Source organism: Ostrea edulis, chromosome 5 (assembly GCF_947568905.1).
Source record: "Ostrea edulis chromosome 5, xbOstEdul1.1, whole genome shotgun sequence".
Lineage (NCBI taxonomy): Eukaryota > Metazoa > Mollusca > Bivalvia > Ostreida > Ostreidae > Ostrea > Ostrea edulis.
The window spans coordinates 656,141-680,598 of NC_079168.1; the positions used below are offsets into that span (position 1 = coordinate 656,141).

At 38.8% G+C, this 24,458-nt stretch overlaps 1 protein-coding gene and 1 long non-coding RNA gene across 2 annotated transcripts; one reads left to right on the top strand and one right to left on the bottom strand.

Annotated features, from left to right (window-relative positions):
• The first annotated feature begins 2,285 nt into the window (after positions 1–2,285).
• Positions 2,286–8,711, top strand: LOC130055186 (uncharacterized). Its single transcript, XR_008803473.1, has 3 exons — positions 2,286–2,444; positions 3,060–3,565; positions 8,620–8,711. It is a non-coding gene; the product is annotated as an uncharacterized LOC130055186 (long non-coding RNA).
• Positions 2,475–5,088, bottom strand: LOC130055184 (uncharacterized). Its single transcript, XM_056166973.1, has 2 exons — positions 4,943–5,088; positions 2,475–4,722 (listed from the first exon to the last, which is right to left on the bottom strand). The coding sequence occupies exon 2, from the start codon at positions 4,690–4,692 to the stop codon at positions 3,031–3,033; it is 1,662 nt and encodes a 553-aa protein (XP_056022948.1). The 5' UTR covers positions 4,693–4,722; positions 4,943–5,088; the 3' UTR covers positions 2,475–3,030.
• Positions 8,712–24,458: the final 15,747 nt, after the last annotated feature.

Consider the following 24,458-nt stretch of genomic DNA (forward strand, 5'->3'; position numbering starts at 1 on the left):
CCCGTCTGTGCTGTTCTTGCAGTAATGCATAGCATTACCATTCATTATGTGAGACATTGTTAAGCAATGTTGGAGCGTGGGGTATGTGAACTTGATCACTTTTACTTTCTTTCATTAGTCAGGTGCTCTAACCATTGAACAACCATGACGGGTCTATCCGAAACCCCTGTATTACTAGTCACGTGCTCCAGTCATTGAGCTACCGTGACCGGTTTATCTGACACCCCTGTATGAGTCAGATATTTTAACCATTGAGCTACCATGACCAGTCTATCAGAGATCCCTGTATTACAAGTCAGGTGCTCTAACCATTGAGCTACAGTGACCGGTCTATCAAAGACCCCTGTATTATTAGTCAGGTGATCTAACAATTGAGCTACCATGACTGGTCTATCAGAGACCCCAGTTGTACTATTCAGGTGCTCTAACCATTGAGCTACCATGACCGGTCTATCTGAGACCCCTGTATTACTAATCAAGTGCTCTAACTATTGAGCTACTGTGACTGGTCTATTGGAGACCTTTGTATTACTAGTCAGGTGCTCTAACCATTGAGCTACCATGACCGGTTTATCCGAAACCCCTGTATTACTAGTCACATGCTCCAGTCATTGAGCTACCGTGACCGGTTTATCCTAGACCCCTGAGCTACCAAAAAAAAAACAACAACTATTGAGCTACCGTATGACCAGTCTATCTGAGATCCCAGTATTACTAGTCAGGTGCTCTAACCATTGAGCTACCATGACAGGTCTATCAGAGACCCCTGTATTACTAGTCAGTTGCTTTAAGCATTGAGCTACCATGACCGGTCTATCGGAGACCCCTGTTGTACTAGTCAGGTGCTCTAATCATTGACCTACCGTGATTAGTTTATCGTAGACCCTTGTATTAATATTCAGGTGCTCTAACCGTTGAGCTACCATGACCGGTCTATCAGAGATCCCTGTATTACTAGTCAAATGATCTAACAATTGAGCTACCATGACCGGTGTATCAGAGACCCATGTTGTACAAGTCAGGTGCTCTAACCATTGAACTACCGTGACCGGTCTATCGGAGACCCTTGTATTACTAGTCAGGTGTTCTAACCATTCAGCTACCATGACCGGTCTATCAGAGACCCCTGTTGTACTAGTCAGTTGCTTTAACCATTGAGCTACCGTGACTGGTCTATCGGAGACCCTTGTATTACTAGTCAGGTGTTCTAACCATTGAGCTACCATGACCGGTCTATCAGAGATCCCTATTGTACTAGTCAGGTGCTCTAACAATTGAGCTACCATGACTGGTCTATCAGAGACCCCTGTATTACTAGTCAGTTGCTTTAACCATTGAGCTACCGTGATCGGTCTATCCGAGACCCTTGTATTACTAGTCAGGTGCTCTAAACATTGAGGTACCGTGTCCGGTCTATCAGAGACCCCTGTATTACTCTAACCATTGAGCTACCGAGACCAGTCTATTAGAGACCCTTGTATTACTAGTCAGGTGCTCTAACGATTGAGCCACCGTGAGCGGTCTATCAGAGACCCCTGTTGTACTAGTCAGGTGCTCTAACCATTGAGCTACCATGGCCAGTCTATCCAAGACCCCTGTATTACTAGTCAGGTGTTCTAACCATTGAGCTACCGTGACCGGTCTATCTGAGACCCCTGTATTACCAGTTAGGTGCCCAGTTTTTCAGAGACCCCTGTATTACTAGTTAAGTGCCCAGTTTTTCAGAGACCCCTGTATTACAAACCATGTGCTCCGTGCTTAGAACATCTGACTAGTAATACACGGGTCTCTGATACACCGGCCACTGTAGCTCAATAGTTAAAGCACCTGATTAGTAATACACGGGTCTCTGATACACCGGCCACTGTAGCTCAATAGTTAGAACACCTGATTAGTAATACAGGGGTCTCTGATAGACCGACCACTGTAGCTCAATAGTTAGAGCACCTGACTAGTAATACAGGGGTCTCTGTTAGACCGGTCACTGTAGCTCAATAGTTAGAACACCTGATTAGTAATACAGGGGTCTCTGATGGACCGGTCACTGTAGCTCAATAGTTAGAGCACCTGATTAGTAATACAGGGGTCTCTGATGGACCGGCCACTGTAGATCAATAGTTAGAGCACCTGACTAGTTATACAGGGGTCTCGGATTTGATTTCCAGTTGAAGCACGAGTTTTTCCTTCCTGTTACATTTACATATATATAAACATGTAAATATACCACACTGTAATAGACTGGACATTTTGTAAGATAGTTAAGTTCTGAAATACAGACAATTGTTGACAATACAGTTAGATATAATTACACTTTGTGTTTTGTAGGACTATGGAGTGTCGTGATGTTATTGATGGTCAACAGAAGACTGTGACCTTGAATCTGAAGATCTGTGATGAAGACTGGACGTTTGGGGTCACTCTCTGTTACAGTACTACAAATCTAAGTAAGTACTCAGTAATAATGTAAGACTGAACTCTGTATCATGTTTATCTAATATAAACATTGTAAAATCAAACACATATTGAAATACATAATTAACAAACGAATAGTTAGTAGTTTATCACACACAAACAAGTATATGTACTTGTATAGATGTACTATAATTCAAGGCTACACACAAAATACTGACAAAGTGACTTAGTACATCACAAGAACTGATTTACCTTTATTTACATTTCATGATTAACATGTGTCTGATTGTATATAGATAATTAACTAGTAACACAATCTAATTATTAATTAGTATACTAAGATTAGATATAATAATACAGATATTGTAAGATATAATTACTAAACAGCAGTGAGAGACTAATGTTCTATCAGTTAAACTCACAAACACAAGTACATGTTAATTACACATCACAGACACAGGGCTGTAATTAACACGGGGCTGTAATTAACACAGGGCTGTAATCAACAAACAGATGTAATCAACACAAAGATGCAATTAACACTGTGTTTAGGTGTGTAATGAACAGGGTTTTTAGATGTGTAATTAACACTGTAGAGATGTGTAATTAACACTGTGTTTATAGATATTGGATTTTCTTCACTTTAGCAGTGTGACACTCAGCCACAAAGAGGTTGTCTCTGATGTCCACACATAAACCCCATGGAGACTCTAAATCACAGTGAATGTAACGGAGGAACTGTCCGTCCTGATCTAGGATGTGGATACGGTTATTGCCACAGTCTGATGTCAGGATGTGACTCTGGCTGTCTGTAGTGATGCCCACTGGATCAAATGATTGCTTGGTATTAGAGGGATGACCAGTGTATCTAAATCGGAGTTTTCCTGACTGATTGACCACCACTACTGCACTAACGTTATAGTCAGCCACACAGATATCCAGGTTCTTGTTCTCACTGAGGTATTTAATGTAACCATCAGATTTATAGAGAGGACGACCCTGATCATCAAACTGAATGCTTTGTTTCTCTGTGGAGCCGGAGTAACGCACGACTTTGTATTGTGTGTAATCATCACTGATCATGGTAACCAGGAGATCATCAGAGGCGGTACTGCAGACATAGAGAGGGTACCACCCCTGTAGTGTGATCACGGTCTGTATCTGTTTATTCTTAATTAAATTAACAGTTCTATCTCTAGGGTCAGTATAAACAAGATCTCCGTCCCGTGTCACTGCTATGTCCCGCGGTCTGTTCCCTGACTTGGTTTGTATTGATGTCAGTAGTTCACTCTGGAGGTTGAGCAGCTTCATGGTGTTGTTTAACTCCCCGCGTGTCCAGACTTGATCTTCACTCAGACAGCTAACACTGTATAGACTGTTATACCCAGTGTCTATGGTGGCGGTGACGCGCGGCTCATCAAGCAGTGGTTTGACTGGAGGAGACGATACAGCTTCTGCTGACTTGATTGTGTCGCCATGTTCTGTGTTAATGGATAATGGCGACAGAGAACCAAACATTTCATTGAGCTGATCTTTGTTTATTTTCTGAGCAGACAAACTGGGTACTGTAACTCGGACTTTAGGCGGTAATGTTCTAAATTCGGAATTCCTAGATTTGTAAGTAGAGGTTAAGGAGACGTCATTTGATTTTAGGATTGATTTCAAGTCGGACATGATCTGTTTGAGTTCCGCCATTTTCTGTGTGATTTCATCTGTATTTTTATTCAGGGTAGATAGGTGTTTGTTTTTCATCTCCTGAATGTCGGATTTCCGCTGGTTGACAATGACGGTGATCTCCCTGTGTAAGATTTCTCCTTGTTGATCGGCAATTGTTGTTAGTTCTCCGTAATTCGTTTCTAACTCGGCTTTCTCAGTTTGCACATCGGACGCCATTTCTTCATATCGCGGGTAAATTCTGGTCTCGACTTCGTCCAGATCTTTCTGTAAACTTTCTGTTTTAGCGCTGAGTTTTTCCAGAATATCTGATATATCGTGACTTTCATGTTTACTTGAGGAGACGCAGGTAGAACAGACAGGAAGGTCACATTTCTCACAGTAATGTTTACAGAGTTCGTCGGCGTGGTCTGGACATTTTGAGTAGTTAAGAGATTTTCTGTATTTATAGAGCACGACTTTGTGTCTTATAGACGAATCCGAGAGGTGCTTCCCAACACAGGTCTGGCATAGATTTATATCACAACGTTCACAGTGACTCTGTAGGTGGGCAGTTTTACAGAGGTCACACAATAGGATAATCTGGGCTCTGCGGAACGGATCCATTTCTGATGTCGGTGTCACATGAGGAGTTCACTGTTAATTAAAATAGGGAATTTAGATTAAAGATTTAGATATTTTGAATCACATGACCAGCTAGAATTACAGTATGTTATATAAACTGGATCACTTATATACCAGACATGAATGTAATGAATTACTACCCCCCCCCCTTTTCAGAAATGTATGAGATTATTTTAAAATGAGTAGATCTATCTTATTGATCACACAAATATGGATATTAAGTTTGTCTCACCTGAAAATCCAACATGGCCTCCCTGTTCTTTCGACCTTCCGTCTAGTCCTGTGATTAAATACCTGTGCGGTGCGTCAGCCTGTATACATTATCTATTTAAATAGAGTTTTAAAGTTTGTTTTGACCTAGTTCATGTTGGGTAGCAATGTCAACATTGACGTCACAAGATAGAATTGTTTCAATCTATGTAAAATAGAATCCCTTCATTGTTGTCCACGTACAGTATCAATTGCGCCTGGGGGGGGGGGGGTATATAATAATCAGTACTACTGTCTCAGTTTGGACAAAGTTTTATATAGAGACAACACCTGATTTAGGTGAAGCACTTACGGACGTAGCATTGAGGGCTGTTTATCGTGCCAAAGACTAGTTTGCATTGAGGGTTGTTTATCGTGCCAAAGACTAGTTTGCATTGAGGGTTGTTTATCATGACTATGCAGGCGCGACGTTGTAAATTTCTTCTCGCTATTATCCAGTGTAAAATTCCAAACCAACTTACATGTATGTGAGTGACGTGTGACTTTCACAGAAATAAACAAAGTTCTGTTGAGCGCTTAGTGAAGGACATTGTATTGTTAATTAAAACAAAACATTATAAACATTTAGAGGCAAAATCAAACGTCTGACAGCCTCGCATAGTAATATTAAATTAATTATCATTTACTCCCTGTATCATAAATAAATAAAATTAATCACACTGTCCTAATTCTACCCAATGGATAGATAGATTGATTGATTGATGTTTTCCGCCACACTCAACAATTTTTCAGTTATCTGGTGGCGCCCAGTTTTTATTCGTGGAAGAGAGAACCCAGATACAATGTACCTGGGAAGAGACCACCGACCTTCCGCAAGTAAACTGGGAAACTTTCTCACCGGCGCGAGCGATTTGAACCCGCACCGACAGAGGTGAGAGGCCGTGTGATTTTGAGCGCGATGCTCTAACCACTCGACCACGAATGCCCATCCCAATGGACAGAAAGAAAGATAGATAGATAGATATCAATTGACGGTTACACATTCCCAGGTCAATATGGTTTACAACATAATATTATACAGGTAAATTATTCCCCGCGTATCGACCTGTATCCTTCTGATCACCTGTAGTACCACGGTGGCGGATCTAGAGGGAGTTAACAAGTGGAAGTTGAATTTTTAGAACTGAATAAATATCTTATTAAGAAACCTCAAGCCATTTTTTTTCTTCAAATTTATAACATGATATCGCAGTTAGATAGGGATGAAATAGTCTGTATCATTGCGATAATCATAAAACTACATACTACAGGGTTTGACACTAAGGCACGTCCGACCGACCGAGTCTACTAAATGATAGGCCCGGTCAGGTAAAATGTTGATTTACTAGTCCGACTGGTCGTGTTAAAAAATAAACAAGAAGCTTTACTTTAAACCGTAAGATATTTTATTCTTAACTAAAAGAAAATAATTGTAAAGAGTTTGCAAGCAATCTTGAACCGTGTGATGGAATAATCTTTATTTTTAGTTCTAACAAATAAGTCGCGGTCGGAAGTGATGTTTTACGACATCTACTAGATGTTAATTTTAAACGGTTTATTTGAATTTACTATAATAAAGTGTTTATCAAGTCAATAAATTACGTCGTAAACAGCTATTTATCAGTGTTGACATCTGTGCGGGAATGTCTCTATATTTAAATACGACTTCTCGTCCACAAGGAAAGACGTCCCAGGAGAAAAAAGAAAAGGTTAGGAAGAAACAAAGCAGGGATTATGAAATGTAAATTAAAGAAAAAGCCGGTTGAGGTCATTTTATGCTAAATAGACTAAGGCATATCCGTGTCGGGTAGAATTTAAAGAAACAGAAAACGTGTTTGAAAATCAAATGCAATGACGAGAATTAATTAAGATATTTTTGAGACAATTAAATACGTTTTGGTTCAAAGTTAACGTTTGTCATTTAAATGAAATATTTAAATATGGAGAAACTATCAGGGGGGTGGGGGGGGGGGGGTTCCTGGAAAGTTGGTCAGGGCTAGTTGATATAAAGTCAGGTCTAGTAAAAATCATTTGAAGTAGCCCGACTGGTCTAGTGCTGAAAAAAGTAAATGTCAAACCCTGTACTATTACTGTAAATTGTGTACAGCAATCAGGACGGTCTTTTCTGTATACTGACAATAAACTTAACACGCTAATCAGAATTTTACAGACTTTTCTGTATTCTGACAATAAACTTAACAAGCTAAGCAGAATTTTACAAACTTTTCTGTATACTGACAATAAACTTAACAGGCTAAACAGATTTTTACAGACTTTTTCTGTTTACTGACAATAAACTTAACAGGCTAAACAGATTGATTGATTGAAAATTGTTTTACGTCCCTCTCGAGAATATTGTACTCATATGGAGACGTCACCACTGCCGGTGAAGAGCTGCAACATTTGGGCCTATGCTCGACGCTTATGGTCATTGAACAGGGAGGGATATTTATCGTGCCACACCTGCTGCGACACGGGACCTCGGTTTTTTGCGGTCTCATCGGAGGGACCGTAGCGGAATTTTACAAACTTTTCTGTATACTGACAATAAACTTAACACGCTCGACAGAATTTTACAGACGTTTGTGTATACTGACAATAGACTTAACACGCTCAGCAGAATTTTACAAACTTTTGTGTATACTGACAATAAATTGAACACGCTAATCAGAATTTTATAGACTTTAGGAGATTCTCACATGTGTAGAGCTATAATACATTGGGTTAAATTCTGTCTCACTTGTTTCATACCGATTGTTAGGCCGTTCTTGGCACACTAATTTTGACTACGGATAACTCCGGGATATGGGGCTGACGGCGGATGTGACCGGTCGACAGGGGATGCTCACTCCTCCTAGTTACCTGATTTCATCTCTGGTATATCCGGGGGTCCGTGTTTGCACATCTCTCTATTTTCAATTTTGTATTGCTTGTATAGTGGTTTTGAGATTGATCACTGTTCGTTGTCTTCACCTTTCACCTAATTTGGGGGGGGGGGGGGGGTATTGTGTAGGCGTCCCTCTCGAGAATTTCTCACTGTATACTATAGAGATATTACCATTGCCGATGAAGGGCAGTGAAATTTGGGCCTATGCTCGGACCTTATGACCTTTGCTGTGACACGGGGCCTCAGTTTTTGCGTTCTTATCCGAATGACCGCTTCATTTAGTCACCTTTTACGACAAGCAAGGGCTACTAGGGATCTATTCTATCTAGGATCCTCACGGACTGGAGGAGGGGGGGGGGGTGCTGAAATGATATGCGACTTTGATTTCGGAAATGTAAATATAGAGCGAATTAGAAATGATCGGAAATCATATATCCGTGATTGAAGTGTTCCTGTCGTTTTAATGGCCCACAAAGTTTTTTTTTAAAATTTAACAATTTGAATCCACACGCCAGCTATTTCTTTTATCAGTGAATAAGATTGCATTGCTTATTGAAAGCATTGTCTTACCAGAGGGCTCGTCACTCAAGCTTTCACTTACATATTATTCATTCCCTGCAAATGCAAAGCTTACCTGTGTACAGGTAAACAATAGGTAAATTACCTGTGTATTTTTGAAGTGCGAGTGAAGCTTGCATTACGCGCCCTCTAGTGAGGAAATGACACGAAATATGTTACATGTTTTTGTATTATTACTATTTTTTCTGTTGTAGATTGAGTTGTGGAACAATGAACCTCCGGATATCTATGTACATTTACACGTGTAGGATTAAACTTCTGTTGTACTCGCGTATGTGAGTTTATCCTGTATTGGGTGTTTGAGTTTTATTTCATAAATAGTTTAGGAATATAGTGTCAGCTCAGTATCTTAAGAACCCTTTGCTTGACAGACATTAAACCTGGTACACTCGTACAATTTGAGGAGAAAATGACCCCTATTGATTTTGAGGCTATGTGGTCAAAGGTTAAGTGTCAAACTGGACATAGGAATATACTGTCAGCTCAATTTCTTGAGAATCCTTTAATTGACAGACATCAAACTTGGTACACTGTTACATCTTCAGAAGAAGATGACCCCAATTGAATTTGAGGTCACATGGTCAAGGGTCAAACTGGACATAGTAATATACTGACCACTCAATATCTTGAGAAACCTTTGCTCGACAGACATCAAATTTAGTACATTGGTATATCTTCAGGAGAAGATGACCCCTATTGATTTTGAGGTCACGTGGTTAAAGGTCAATGGTTGAACTGGACATAGTAATATATTGACTCCTATATTTTCAGAATTATTTGCTTTATTGACACCAAACTTGGTTCATTGTTACAGCAAAAGGAGTAGATAACCCCTATTTATTTTTAGGTCGCATGGTCAATCCACTCTTGACATAGGAATATATTGTCTGCTCAATATTTGGAATTGATGATACTACTGTCAATTATATGAGGTGTGTGTATAACTCTTTTCAATTTTGCACCATGGGGGCATATGTGTTTTACAAACATCTCTTGTTTAGAATTTTCTTCAAGTGTAGACGAAAACCGTGGTTAATCCCTAGGTAGATTTGATTCTCCATACTACCCCCCCCCCCCAATGAAATAGGGTGGGGCCACGTGAGAATTATAGAGATGCACTGTTAAAAACAACAGAAGGTCCATGATTAATCGTAGTGCTATATAAATATCTACAGGTGTTAAAAGTCAGGACCCGGGGTAGTTAAAAGTCGGGACCCGGGGAAGTTAAGAGTCAGGACCTGAGGTAGTTAAAAGTCGGGACGTGGGGTAGTTAAAAGTTAGGACCCGGGGTAGTTAAAAGTTAGGACTCTGGACAATTAAGAGTCAGGACCCAGGGTAGTTAAAAGTCAGGACCAGGGTAGTTAAAAGTTAGGACCCCGAGTAGTTCAGGACCCAGGGTAGTTAAAGGCAGGACCTGGGGTTAAGACCCTGGGTAATTAAAAATAAGAACCCGGGGTAGCTAAAAGTCAAGACCCTCGGTTGTTAAAAGTCGGGACCCGGGGTAATTAAAAGTCAGGATCCGGGGTAGTTAAAAGTCGGGACCCGGGATAGTTAAAAGTCAGGACCACGGGTGTAAAGTGAGACGGTCAGAGACCACAATAAGAGGTAAGAGTTTTTCATGGGAATATTTAGAAAACTTCTCCTATCAAGCAGCCTATGACGCAATAGTGTCATTGCTTTAGCCGCTGAAAAGCTACAGCGCTTCGAGTTGAATTTTTTTTTAAAAGCGCATTCGCTCACAATTTTTTTCCATTGTTGTACATTATGTCAACTCACCCTGGGAAGTTCTCATAAAAGATGACACATTTTGACCATTGAATTGGGAGCAGAAACAACTAAAAAAATTCGAAGAATATTGGGTAAAATATTTCCAAAAGGTTAACATTCTTAATTTTAAATCTATAGTTAGATTTTTGTTCGAATTGAATGAAATAGTGGGTTGTCCTTAGAAAATAGCAGAGAGGGGTCATTTGAGGGGTACTCTACATCGTCTTGATGGTTGACTTCCTTTTAAAACATGGATGAAAATATAAATATCAGCAATATTTGCCTATTCATTTAAATAATCATTGCATAGCTGAGTAGCTCAGTAGATTAGCACGTCAACTGCTGAGCTGTAGATTGCGGGTTCGAGTCCCGCAGGGTTCATACATTTTCCACAGTTTGGTATCAACTAAAACTGCATTGTTTGACTAAATAAAGTAGATTTCAAAGATTTTAATTTCACAATATTGTACATATCCGCCACTTTAATTTCACCCATATCAAATTTCTCTGGTGCAGCATACCTCCTTAATTATAAGCACATTGGAATATCGGGAAATAAATGTTGTCGAAATGTAGGGGATACCCTCATCCCCTGATTCTACATGCCTGCTCTTAGGCAGATCCGTTCTGATACAATAGGGAATGTAACAATGAACGGTATGTAACAACGAGACGGTATGTAACAAGGACACGGTGTGTAACAACGACACAGTATGTAACAATGACACGGTAAGTAACAACGACACGGTTTGTATCAATGACACATTATGTAACAACGACACACCGCCGCGGTGGCAGAGAGGTTAGAGCGTTCGCCCCGCATGCGGTAGGCTGGGCTTCGAATCCCGGCCGCGACAGACCCAAGTCGTTAAAATGGGTAGTAATAGTTTCATAGTCAAACGCTCGGCATCAGGTGTGAATGTCACGGGTCCTCGGAGATGACCTTAAAAACGGATGTCCCGTGTCGAAGTAGGTGTGGCACACTAAAGAACCCTCACTGCTCAATGGCCGTAAGCGCCGAGCATAGGCCTAAATTTAAAGCCCTTCACCGGTCTTGGTTACGTCTCCATATGAGTGAAAAATTCTCGAGCGAGAGGTTAAGCAAGATACAATCAATCAATGTAACAACGACACGAAATGTAACAACGACATGTATGTAACAACGACACGGCATGTAACAATGACACGATATGTAACAACGACACGGTATGTAACAATGACATGGTATGTAACAATGACATGGTATGTAACAATGACATGGTATTTAACAACGACATGGTATGTAACAATGACACGGTATGTAACAACAACACGGTATGTAACAATGAGACGGTATGTAACAACGACACGGTATTTAATAACGACATGGTAAGTAACAATGACACGGTAAGTAACAATGACACGGTATTTAACAACGAGACGGTATGTAACAATGACATGGTATGTAACAACAACACGGTATGTAACAATGAGACGGTATGTAACAACGACATGGTAAGTAACAATGACACGGTAAGTAACAATGACACGGTATTTAACAACGAGACGGTATGTAACAATGACATGGTATGTAACAACAACACGGTATGTAACAATGAGACGGTATGTAACAACGACACGGTATTTAATAACGACATGGTAAGTAACAATGACACGGTAAGTAACAATGACACGGTAAGTAACAATGACACGGTATGTAACAATGACACGGTATGTAACAACGACACGGTATGTAACAAGGACACGGTATGTAACAATGACACGGTATGTAACAACGACATGGTATGTAACAATGACACGGTATGTAACAACGAGGTGAATGGCTATGCAACACTACAGTCCACTCCACTTATATTGAAGTCGGTTATATTGAAATATCTGTTATATGGAAGTTAAAATAAATCCCCCAGTAGCAATATTTGTGTAGATCAGCATTGGTTATATTGATCTTTGGATATAATGAACAATTCAGGTCGGTCTCATGGATTTCATTATATCCGAAGTAGACTGTATTTAATTTTTATTTTTTGGCATAGTGTGGTCATTTGTATCTACGCTTTGTAACAAATTGTTACAAACCGAGCGTGGACTGCACCTTTTATGTAAAAATTAATTTTAAAAACACGCATGCATACCTACTCACAAACACAATGAATAAAATAAATCTACAAAACTGGTGTCGGTCAGAATCACCCGAGTTTTTTTTTTTCTTTGCGCATGCTCGACATGTAAGGTTGTGTTTTTCGATCGAGCGATAGTTTTTCACCAAAAACTTGGATTATAGAATTCACAAGACTCAATATGTGGTAGGATATGTTTTAGAAATTACTTTCCTTCAGTGTTATGCGAATTTAAAGTGAATAAAGTTGTATCTTTGAACAATTTAATCAGAATACACAACAGTGCCTGAGTGATTTGACTGTGAACGATACTCATGTAGTAATATTCGATGTTATTAAGATCGGGCTCGACATTCCCCATTCTGATCAGCTGTCAGGTTAGTTGTATTCAAGTCACAGACCAGACCAGACCTTTAGAGACCATCATCTCGGAGATCTATACAACTCAGCCTATGGTGAGCGACTTATGTAGTTACTACACTAACTGGGCACTCTTTATTATATTTATACCACGTAATTCACAACATTGGTGTCAGAAGTCGGTTTTATAAAATCACGCCGATCGTTTACTTTGGCGCCAAATTTGAATTTCTTTATCGAGAAGTTCCTTGTCTTGGTGTAAAACGTTGCACTGGGATATCTTATTCTTGGTGTAAACCATACACTGGGAATTATTTAATACAATTACGTGGTATTTTGCATTTTTGTGTGTGTATTTTTTGTATTTATTACTTTCTTTGTGTATTTTTTGTCATTGTTCTAGTCTACATAAAACATATTTTTTACATGCATACACTTGATTTTGTCGTCGGAGTTTCTGATGATACAATCAATACACATTTGAATTAGGATATGTTTCCTGTTTTTATGTAGACTTAGGCGGTAAAAGAGCAAGATCAGGACTACCCCTAATATTATTTTTGTGTATGATTAGGAGGTAACAGAGCTAGACCAGACTACCTCTAATAATTTGCACCATATTGTATATGCTTAAATGGTGGGTAAAAAAAAAAAATCAAGACTACCCCTATTGTTTAATGTTTTTGCTTAAGGTGGTAAAAGATCACAACCATGACTACCCCTATTAGTACACCCATCAATAAAACAATGTGTGCGGATTTATTGACATCTTATGCCATTGTAGAACCATGCAACATCAAAGGGAAACAGACTATAGAAGATCTGGAAACTGATGCAAACGTACGAAGTTCAATGTGTAAACCTTTGGTAGAAATAGGTGATGTTGAAATAGACTCTTGCTTAGAAACAGATGAAGCAAATACAGAACATGCCATGATACAAGATATGTGGTTAAAATTATAAATAAGAATATTACAGGGTAAATTAAGAATCAAAGATCATGTGTTAGATGTACAAAGAGATAAAATCAGAAAACAAGAAGAAATGATAAGGGAGATGAAGGTAGAGATTAAGGAGAGATATATAGTTATAGAAGGCGTAAACAGTGAGTGTGCAGTATTAAGAAACAGTCTTAGGTTAGCTAAAGACACGGAAATGTTGATCAGAGAAATGGGTGGTAGAAAACGAGAGTTGAAGGAAAGAGAGGAACTGTTGAGTAAGAGCCGGGAAGAAATAGAACATGCACAAAATCATAATGTAGATAAAAAGCTCTTTAGTTCAAACTTAGAATCTGTTGACGAAAAAGATTGTTCACACAGTATCAGACAACATTTACAAAATATAAAACAATATAAAGGGGAAACAATTGATCAATTTGCAGAAAGAATTGAAATTTTGGCTAAAATTGGTTACAACAGTTTACCAGATTATTTCAAGAGCACAGTTACAATTGATGTATTTCTCCGGGGCTGTAATGACAGGAAAGCTGTGATTGCAACTTCAAATAAAGATCCTGAAACATTGCATGAAGCCATTAAACACATGAAGTGTGCCATTGCTGATCAGAATCTGGATACTGAAGCCAATAAGGAAGTGAAAAATGTTACCCTGGACTGTGTTGATGAGCCTGTAGAAAGGAAGGATAAATTTGTAACAGAGGAACTAAATTCACCTGAAGAAATTTGTTCACTCCATCAAAATCAACAGAAACTTTAGAAAATAAACTGGCAACATTAGAGGATGAGCAGAAAGAGCACAGAATATTAATCAAAGAAATATTTAAGAGATTATCTGAAGACAGACAACAAAGAGACAGATCACCAGAGACCAAACAACAAAGACATACATCTCCATTACCTTCAACATCCCAGAAACAGAGCGAAGGTTATCAATGTGGAAAAAATGGACATTGCGCAAGGAACTGTTCTCAGTCAAGATCAAGAACACCTTTCCTACATTCAATTACATTCAGAAATCGTGCTTTAAACTTTCAGTAGCTGAGGAAGTAGGCCATTCGTCAGCTAAGTCAAACACTCCAAGGCCCCAGCCACATGTAAAATTTAAAACAAATGTAACATTAAGTAACCAAACTCAAAACTAGCTAGTTCATATATTTTGTAGGCAGACACATTCACAAACTGTACTAATAGAGGAGCGTCGGATTGTCTGATACTTCCTTCAGTACATTATGAAATCTTTATCAAATGCATATGTAGGTAGGTAGAACCAACATCTGTTTACATAAGGTCACTTATTGTAAAATTGTTTAAGCTTTAACCTTTTTAGAGTGTCTTTTTGAACCGACGACGCCGTCATACCTGCACATGGCGAGGATCAACACTCAGGAAAAAAATATAACAGTAAAAAAAATATTTTATGGCATATCGGGTAATCATTCAATTTTTTTTAAGGCTGTCTTGAAATGTAATGTTGAAATCCATATAATCACTAAATCAATTTGTTTTAATGCAATCATGAATATATATTTTAACCGTGATATTATTTAATCATGCTATATAAGATGGAATTAGTAAATATTTTATGCCTATTTTAAGCAGTTCGTGTGCTGTTTTCAGACATTTTAAATATAATTATTCATTTTTCAAACCATGTTATTCTCACTCAGTTTAATTGTTTTTGGTTTTTAGAAGCTTTAAACGGGAGGAGGGGGAAAGAAAGGAGTTATTAAAATGAAATTAAAATATCTTGGTAAAGATTACTTCATGTTTGTTATTGTCACCTAGCAACAAAATATTTTGAAGAATTCTTCAGATTCTATCTTTTACATTTATCTATACAGGGAAGAGTTTGTTTCTTCATGGTAAAAATTAAACATGTTGCTTTAGGGAAACATTCTCACTTACATTGATTTAAGTTATATTTTATACACACTTGTAGGATGTTGTACACAAACGGATTGTCTGATTGTTTTACAGCAGTTTTAATTACTGCGTGTCATTGCTCACTTTTATCAATGTTTTAAAAGCACAAAACATTTCAACAAGTTTTAGTAATGCAATAACTATAAATAAAATAGGGAGGAATGTATTATTGTGTAGACTTGTTTGGAGAAGATTGAGATGGGAGGAAGGGGAAAAGGAAAGGAATTCAATTAACACAGGTATCAGGAACTTTCTAGGTAAAGACAACTGTGTTTAACATTATAGAATTATGAGGAAGTCGTACTTGTTTGGAGATGATGGGGTTCACTTATCAGATGTAGGTAATGATTATTTATTAGAGGACTTCCGATTGAAAATTAAATAAAATGCATTATCTTGAGTTTAGGTTGATGTATTTTTATTCCAGTGGTTTTGTATCTATGTGTATGTATCTTTTAATCATATAAACACCTGTAGGCGATGCTGTTTACGGTCGGATTCTCTGATTGTTTACAGTTATGCAATATAAATAAGGTGTTTAATAAATAGTTTTAATCAGTGGAACAGTATTGGGCGATTCTATAATCCACACTCCTTTTAAATAAAACGGGGAGGAATGTAGTAATATTCGATGTTATTAAGATCGGGCTCGACATTCCCCATACTGATCAGCTGTCAGGTTAGTTGTATTCAAGTCACAGACCAGACCTTTAGAGACCATCATCTCGGAGATCTATACAACTCAGCCTATGGTGAGCGACTTATGTAGTTACTACACTAACTGGGCACTCTTTATTATATTTATACCACGTAATTCACAACAGTACCACCGTGTATCCTAATGCAAAACAGTCAGAAATACACACAGTAATCACTACTACTGTCTCAATCTGGACAGTTTTATATAGACACAACACCTGATTTAGGTGAAGCACTTACGGACGTAACTTTGAGGTTTTTTTTTATCGTGCCAAAGACTAGTTTGCATTGAGGGTTGTTTATCGTGCCAAAGATGAGGGTTGTTTATCGTGCCAAAGACTAGTTTACATTGAGGGTTGTTTATCGTGCCAAAGACTATGCAGGCGCGACGTTGTAAATTTCTTCTCGCTATTATCTCGTGTAAAATTCCAAACAAACTTACATGTATGTGAGTGATGTGCGACTTTCACAGAAATAAACAAAGTCCCAATGAGCGTTTAGTTAAGGAACAATCACTACCTATATATTAAACAGTTTAGATTTGAAGCGGTACTGAGATTTAAATCATTTGGTAAATGTAGCCAGTAAACAGTTTATCAGATTCTATACTCGGGAAATCATGGTAATGTTAATTTATTCCAAAACATTAAAGCGAAACATTGTTAACGTTTAGAGACAAAATCAAACGTCTGACAGCCCCGTATAGTAACATCAAATTAATTATCATTTACTCCCTGTATAGTAAATGAATAGAAATTAATTATACTGTCCTAATTCTACCCAATAGATAGATAGATAGATAGAGAGAAATAGACGGTTACATATTCCCAGGTCAATATGGTGTACAACATTGTACTATACAGGTAAATTATTCCCCGTGTGTGGGATAGATAATTGACTTTTAATTTCGAAAAAAATCCACGTACAAGTGTTTCTTTATAAATGATGACCTGGACTGTACCTCTCCCGTTAGACAGGTACAATACCTGTATCCCTCTGATCACCTGTAGTACCACAGTGGCGGATCTAGAGGGAGTTAACAGGTGGAAGTACCTACACAGTGGCGGATCTAGAGGGAGTTAACAGGTGGCAGTACCTACACAGTGGTGCATCTAGAGGGAGTTAACAGGTGGAAGTACCTACACAGTGGCGGATCTAGAGGGAGTTAACAGGTGGAAGTACCTACACAGTGGTGAATCTAGAGGGAGTTAACAGGTGGAAGTACCTAAACAGTGGTGAATCTAGAGGGAGTTAACAGGTGGAAGTACCTACACAGTGGCGGATCTAGAGGGAGTTAACAGGTGGAAGTACCTACACAGTGGCGAATCTAGAGGGAGTTAACAGGTGGAAGTACCTACACAGTGGTGAATCTAGAGGGAGTTAACAGGTGGAAGTACCTACACAGTGGCGGATCTAGAGGGAGTTAACAGGTGGAAGTACCTACACAGTGGTGAATCTAGAGGGAGTTAGCAGGTGGCAGTACCTACACAGTGGTGAATCTAGAGGGAGTTAACAGGTGGAAGTACCTACACAGTGGCGGATCTAGAGGGAGTTAACAAGTGGAAGTACCTACACAGTGGCGGATCTAGAGGGAGTTAACAGTTGGAAGTACCTACACAGTGGCGGAAGTAGAGGGAGTTGGATTTTTAGAGAGTAGAAACAGTCTGTATTATTGTGATAAACAGAAAACTACATACTATTACTGTAAATTGTGTAAAGCAATCATAACTGTCTTTTCTGTATACTGACAATAAACTTAACAAGCTAATCAGAATTTTACAGACTTTTCTGTATACTGACAATAAACTTAACACGTTAAACAGATTGATTGATTGAAAATTGTTTTACGTCCCTCTCGAGAATATTGTACTCACTGTCGGTGAAGAGCTGCAACATTTGGGCCTATGCTCGACGCTTATGGTCATTGAGCAGGGAGGGATCTTTATCGTGCCACATTTGCTGCGACACGGGACCTCGGTTTTTTGCAGTCTCATCGGAGGGATCGTAGCGGAATTTTGCAAACTTTTCTGTATACTGACAATAAACTTAAAAAGCTTAGCAGAATTTTACAGACTTTTCTGTATACTGACAATAGACTTAAAAAGCTTAGCAGAATTTTACAAACTTTTCTGCATACTGACAATAAACTTAAAAAGCTTAGCAGAATTTGACAGACTTTTCTGTATACTGACAATAGACTTAACATGCTCAGCAGAATTTTACAAACTTTTGTGTATACTGACAATAAATTGAACACGCTAATCAGAATTTTATAGACTTTAGGAGATTCTCACATGTGTAGAGCTATAATACATTGGGTTAAATTCTGTCTCACTTGTTTCATACCGATTGTTAGGCCGTTCTTGGCACACTAATTTTGACTACGGATAACTCCGGGATATGGGGCTGACGGCGGATGTGACCGGTCGACAGGGGATGCTCACTCCTCCTAGTTACCTGATTTCATCTCTGGTATATCCAGGGGTCCGTGTTTGTACATCTCTCTATTTTCAATTTTGTATTGTTTGTATAGTGGTTATGAGATTGATTAGTATTCGCTGTCTTCACCTTTCACCTAGTTTTGGTTTTCCTGGGGGGAGGGGGTATATTGTCTAGGCGTCCCTCTCGAGAATTTCTCACTCATATAGTATAGAGATATTACCATTGCCGACGAAGGGCAGCGAAATTTGGGCATATGCTCGGAGCTTATGGCATTTGAAAAGGGGGGGGGGATCTTTGCTGTGACAGGGGCCTCATTTTTTGCGTTCTTATCCGAATAACCGCTTCATTTAGTCACCTCTTGCGCCAAGTAAGGGCTACTAGGGATCTATTCTATCTAGGATCCTCACGGACTGGGGTGTGTGTTGAAATTATATGCGACTGATTTCGGAAATGTAAATATAGAGCTAATTAGAAATGATCGGATACCATATATCCGGAATTGAAGTGTTCCTGTCGTTTTAATGGCACTCAAAGTTTGTTTTAAAATTCAACAATTTGAATCCACACGCCAGCTATTTCTTTTATCCGTGAATAAGATTACATTGCTTATTGAAATCATTGTCTTACCAGAGGGCTCGTCACTCAAGCTTTCACTTTCATATTATTCATTCCCTGTAAATGCGATACTTACCTGTGTACAGGTAAACAATAGGTAAATTACCTGTGTAGTTTTGAAGTGTGAGTGAAGCTTGCATCACACGCCCTCTAGTGAGGAAATGACATGAAATACGTTACATGTTTTTGTATTATTACTCTTTTTTTCTGTTGTAGATTGAGTTGTGGAACAATGAACCTCCGGATATCTATGTACATTTACACGTGTAGGATTAAACTTCTGTTGTACTCGCGTATGCGAGCTTATCCTGTATTGGGTGTTTGAGTTTTACTTCATAAATAGTTTAGGAATATACTGTCCGCTCAATATCTTGAGAACCCTTTGCTTGACAGACATTAAACCTGGTACACTGGTACATCTTGATGAGAAGATGACCCCTATTGATTTTGAGGCTATATGGTCAAAGGTTAAGTGTCAAACTGAACATAGGAATATACTGTCAGCTCAATTTCTTGAGAATCCTTTAATTGACAGACATCAAACTTGGTACACTGTTACATTTTCAGAAGAAGATGACCCCAATTGAATTTGAGGTCACATGGTCAAGGGTCAAACTGGACACAGTAATATACTGACCACTTAATATCTTGAGAACCCTTTGCTTGACAGACATCAAACTTAGTACATTGGTAAATCTTCAGGAGAAGATGACCCGTATTGATTTTGAGGTCACGTGGTTAAAGGTCAATGGTTGAACTGGACATAGTAATATATTGACTCCTATATTTTCAGAATTATTTGCTTTATTGACACCAAACTTGGTTCATTGTTACAGCAAAAGGAGTAGATAACCCCTATTTATTTTAAGGTCGCATGGTCAATCCACTCTTGACATAGGAATATATTGTCTGCTCAATATTTGGAATTGATGATACTACTGTCAATTATATGAGGTGTGTGTATAACTCTTTTCAATTTTGCACCATGGGGGCATATGTGTTTTACATATATCTCTTGTTTAGAATTTTCTTCAAGTGTAGACGAATACCATGGTTAATCCCTAGGTAGATCCCCCCCCCCCCCCAAATGAAATAGGGTGGGGCAACAATAGGGACTAAAAGTTTTACGTGAGAATTATAGAGATGCACCGTTAAAAACAACAGACGGTCCATGATTAGTCGTGCTATATAAATATCTACAGGTGCTAAAAGTCGGGACCCGGGGAAGTTAAGAGTCAGGACCTGAGGTAGTTAATAGTCGGGACGTGGGGTAGTTAAAAGTTAGGACTCTGGACAATTAAGAGTCAGGACCCAGGGTAGTTAAAAGTCAGGACCCAGGGTAGTTAAAAGTTAGGACCCGGGGTAGTTAAACGTTAGGACCCGGGGTAATTAAAAATAAGGACCCGGGATAGTTAAGAGTCAGGACCATGGGTGTAAGGTGAGACAGTCAGAGACCACAATAAGAGGTAAGAGTTTTTCATGGGAATATTTAGAAAACTTCTATCAAGCCGCCTATGACTCAATAGTGTCATTGCTTTAGCCGCTGAAAAGTTACAGCGCTTTCGAGTTGAAAAAATGGAATTTTAAAAACGCATTCGCTCACAATTTTTTTCCATTGTTATACATTATGTCACCTCACCCTGGGAAGTTCTCATAAAAGATGAGATATTTTGACCATTGTATTGAGAGCAGAAACAACTGAAAAACTACGAAGAATATTGGGTAAAATATTTCCAAAAGGTTTATAATCCTAACATTCTTTATTTTAAATCTATAGTTAGGTTTTGGTTCGAATTGAATGAAATAGTGGGTTGTCCTTAAGAAATAGCAGAGAGGGGTCATTTAAGGGGTGCTCTACATCGTCTTGATGGCTGACTTCCTTTTAAATATAAATATCAGCAATATTTGCCTATTCATTAAAAGAATCATTGCATAGCTCAGTAGATTAGCACGTCGACTGCTGAACTGTAGATTGCGGGTTCGAGTCCCGCAGGGTTCATAATTTTTTCTCAGTTTGGTATCAACTAAAACTGCATTGTTTGACTAAATAAAGTAGATTTCAAAGATTTTAATTTCAAAATAGTGTACATATCCTCCACTTTTCACCCACATCAAATTTCTCTGGTGCAGCAAAATTCCTTAACTATAGGCACATTAGAAAATCGGGAAATAATAGTTGTCGAAATGTAGGGGATACCCTCATCCCCTGATTCTACATGCCTGCTCTTAGGCAGATCCGTTCTGATACAATAGGGTATGTAAGAATGAACGGTATGTAACAACGAGACGGCATGTAACAATGACACGGTATGTAACAATGACACGGTATGTAACAATGAACGGTATGTAACAACGAGACGGCATGTAACAATGACACGGTATGTAACAATGACACGGTATGTAACAATGACACGGTATGTAACTATGAACGGTATGTAACAATGAGACGGTATGTAACAACGAGACGGCATGTAAGAATGACACGGTATGTAACAATGACATGGTATGTAACAATGAACGGTATGTAACAACGAGACGGCATGTAACAATGACACGGTATGTAACAATGACACGGTATGTAACAATGATACGGTATGTAACAATGACACGGTATGTAACAATGAACGGTATGTAACAATGAACGGTATGTAACAATGACACGGTATGTAACAATGACAGGGTATGTAACAATGAATGGTATGTAACAACGATACGGCATGTAACGATGACACGGTATGTAACGATGACACGGTATATAACAATGATACGGTATGTAACAATGACACGGTATGTAACAATGACACAGTATGTAACAATGACACGGTATGTAACAATGACACGGTATGTAACAATGGCACGGTGTGTAACAATGACACGGTAAGTAACAACGACACGGTATGTAACAAGGACACGGTGTGTAACTATGACACGGTGTGTAACTATGACACGGTAAGTAACAACGACACGGTTTGTATCAATGACACATTATGTAACAACAACACACCGCCGCGGTTGCCGAGAGGTTAGAGCGTTCGCTCCGCATGCGGTAGGCTGGGCTTCGAATCCCGGCCGCGACAGACCCAAGTCGTTAAAATGGGTAGTGATAGTTTCATAGTCAAACGCTCGGCATCAGGTGTGAATGTCACGGGTCCTCGGAGATGACCTTAAAAACGGATGTCCCGTGTCACAGTAGGTGTGGCACGCTAAAGAACCCTCACTGCTCAATGGCCGTAAGTGCCGAGCATAGGCCTAAATTTGAAGCCCTTCACCGGCCTTGTTGAAGTCTTTATATGAGTGAAAAATTATCGAGCGAGATATTAAGGAAGATACAATCAATCAATGTAACAACGACTCGATATGTAACAACGAGATGATATGTAACAATGAGACGGTATGTAACAACGAGACGGTGTGTAACAATGACACGGTATGTAACAGCGACACAATATGTAACAAGGACACGATATGTAACAACGAAACGGTGTTTAACAATGACACGGTATGTAACAACGACACGGTATGTAACAATGACACGGTATGTAACAATGACACGGTATGTAACAATGACACGGTATGTAACAATGACACAATATGTAACAATGACACGGTATGTAACAATGACACGGTATGTAACAATGACACAGTATGTAACAATGGCACGGTATGTAACAATGACACGGTATGTAACAACGACACGGTATGTAACAATGACACGGTATGTAACAATGACACGGTATGTAACAATGACACGGTATGTAACAATGACACGGTATGTAACAATGACACGGTATGTAACAATGACACGGTAAGTAACAATGACACGGTATGTAACAATGACACGGTATGTAACAATGACACGGTATGTAACAATGACACGGTATGTAACAATGACACGGTATGTAACAATGACACGGTATGTAACAATGACACGGTATGTAACAATGACACGGTATGTAACAATGACACGGTATGTAACAATGACACGGTATGTAACAATGACACGGTAAGTAACAATGACACGGTAAGTAACAATGACACGGTATGTAACAATGACACAATATGTAACAATGACACGGTATGTAACAACGAGACGGTATGTAACAATGACACTGTATGTAACAATGCCACGATATGTAACAATGACACGGTATGTAACAATGACACGGTATGTAACAATGACACGGTATGTAACAATGACACGGTATGTAACAATGACACGGTATGTAACAATGACACGGTATGTAACAATGACACGGTATGTAACAATGACACGGTAAGTAACAATGACACGGTATGTAACAATGACACGGTATGTAACAATGACACGGTATGTAACAATGACACGGTATGTAACAATGACACGGTATGTAACAATGACACGGTATGTAACAATGACACGGTATGTAACAATGACACGGTAAGTAACAATGACACGGTAAGTAACAATGACACGGTATGTAACAATGACACAATATGTAACAATGACACGGTATGTAACAACGAGACGGTATGTAACAATGACACTGTATGTAACAATGCCACGATATGTAACAATGACACGGTATGTAACAATGACACGGTATGTAACAATGACACGGTATGTAACAATGACACGGTATGTAACAATGACACGGTAAGTAACAATGACACGGTAAGTAACAATGACACGGTATGTAACAATGACACAATATGTAACAATGACACGGTATGTAACAACGAGACGGTATGTAACAATGACACTGTATGTAACAATGCCACGATATGTAACAATGACACGGTATGTAACAATGACACGGTATGTAACAATGACACGGTATGTAACAATGACACGGTATGTAACAATGACACGGTATGTAACAATGACACGGTATGTAACAATGACACGGTATGTAACAATGACACGGTAAGTAACAATGACACGGTATGTAACAATGACACGGTATGTAACAATGACACGGTATGTAACAATGACACGGTATGTAACAATGACACGGTATGTAACAATGACACGGTATGTAACAATGACACGGTATGTAACAATGACACGGTAAGTAACAATGACACGGTAAGTAACAATGACACGGTATGTAACAATGACACAATATGTAACAATGACACGGTATGTAACAACGAGACGGTATGTAACAA

Coding starts and splice junctions, on each gene's coding strand:
- LOC130055184 (XM_056166973.1), bottom strand. CDS start 4,692: ATGGATCCGTTCCGCAGAGCCCAGATTATCCTATTGTGTGACCTCTGT.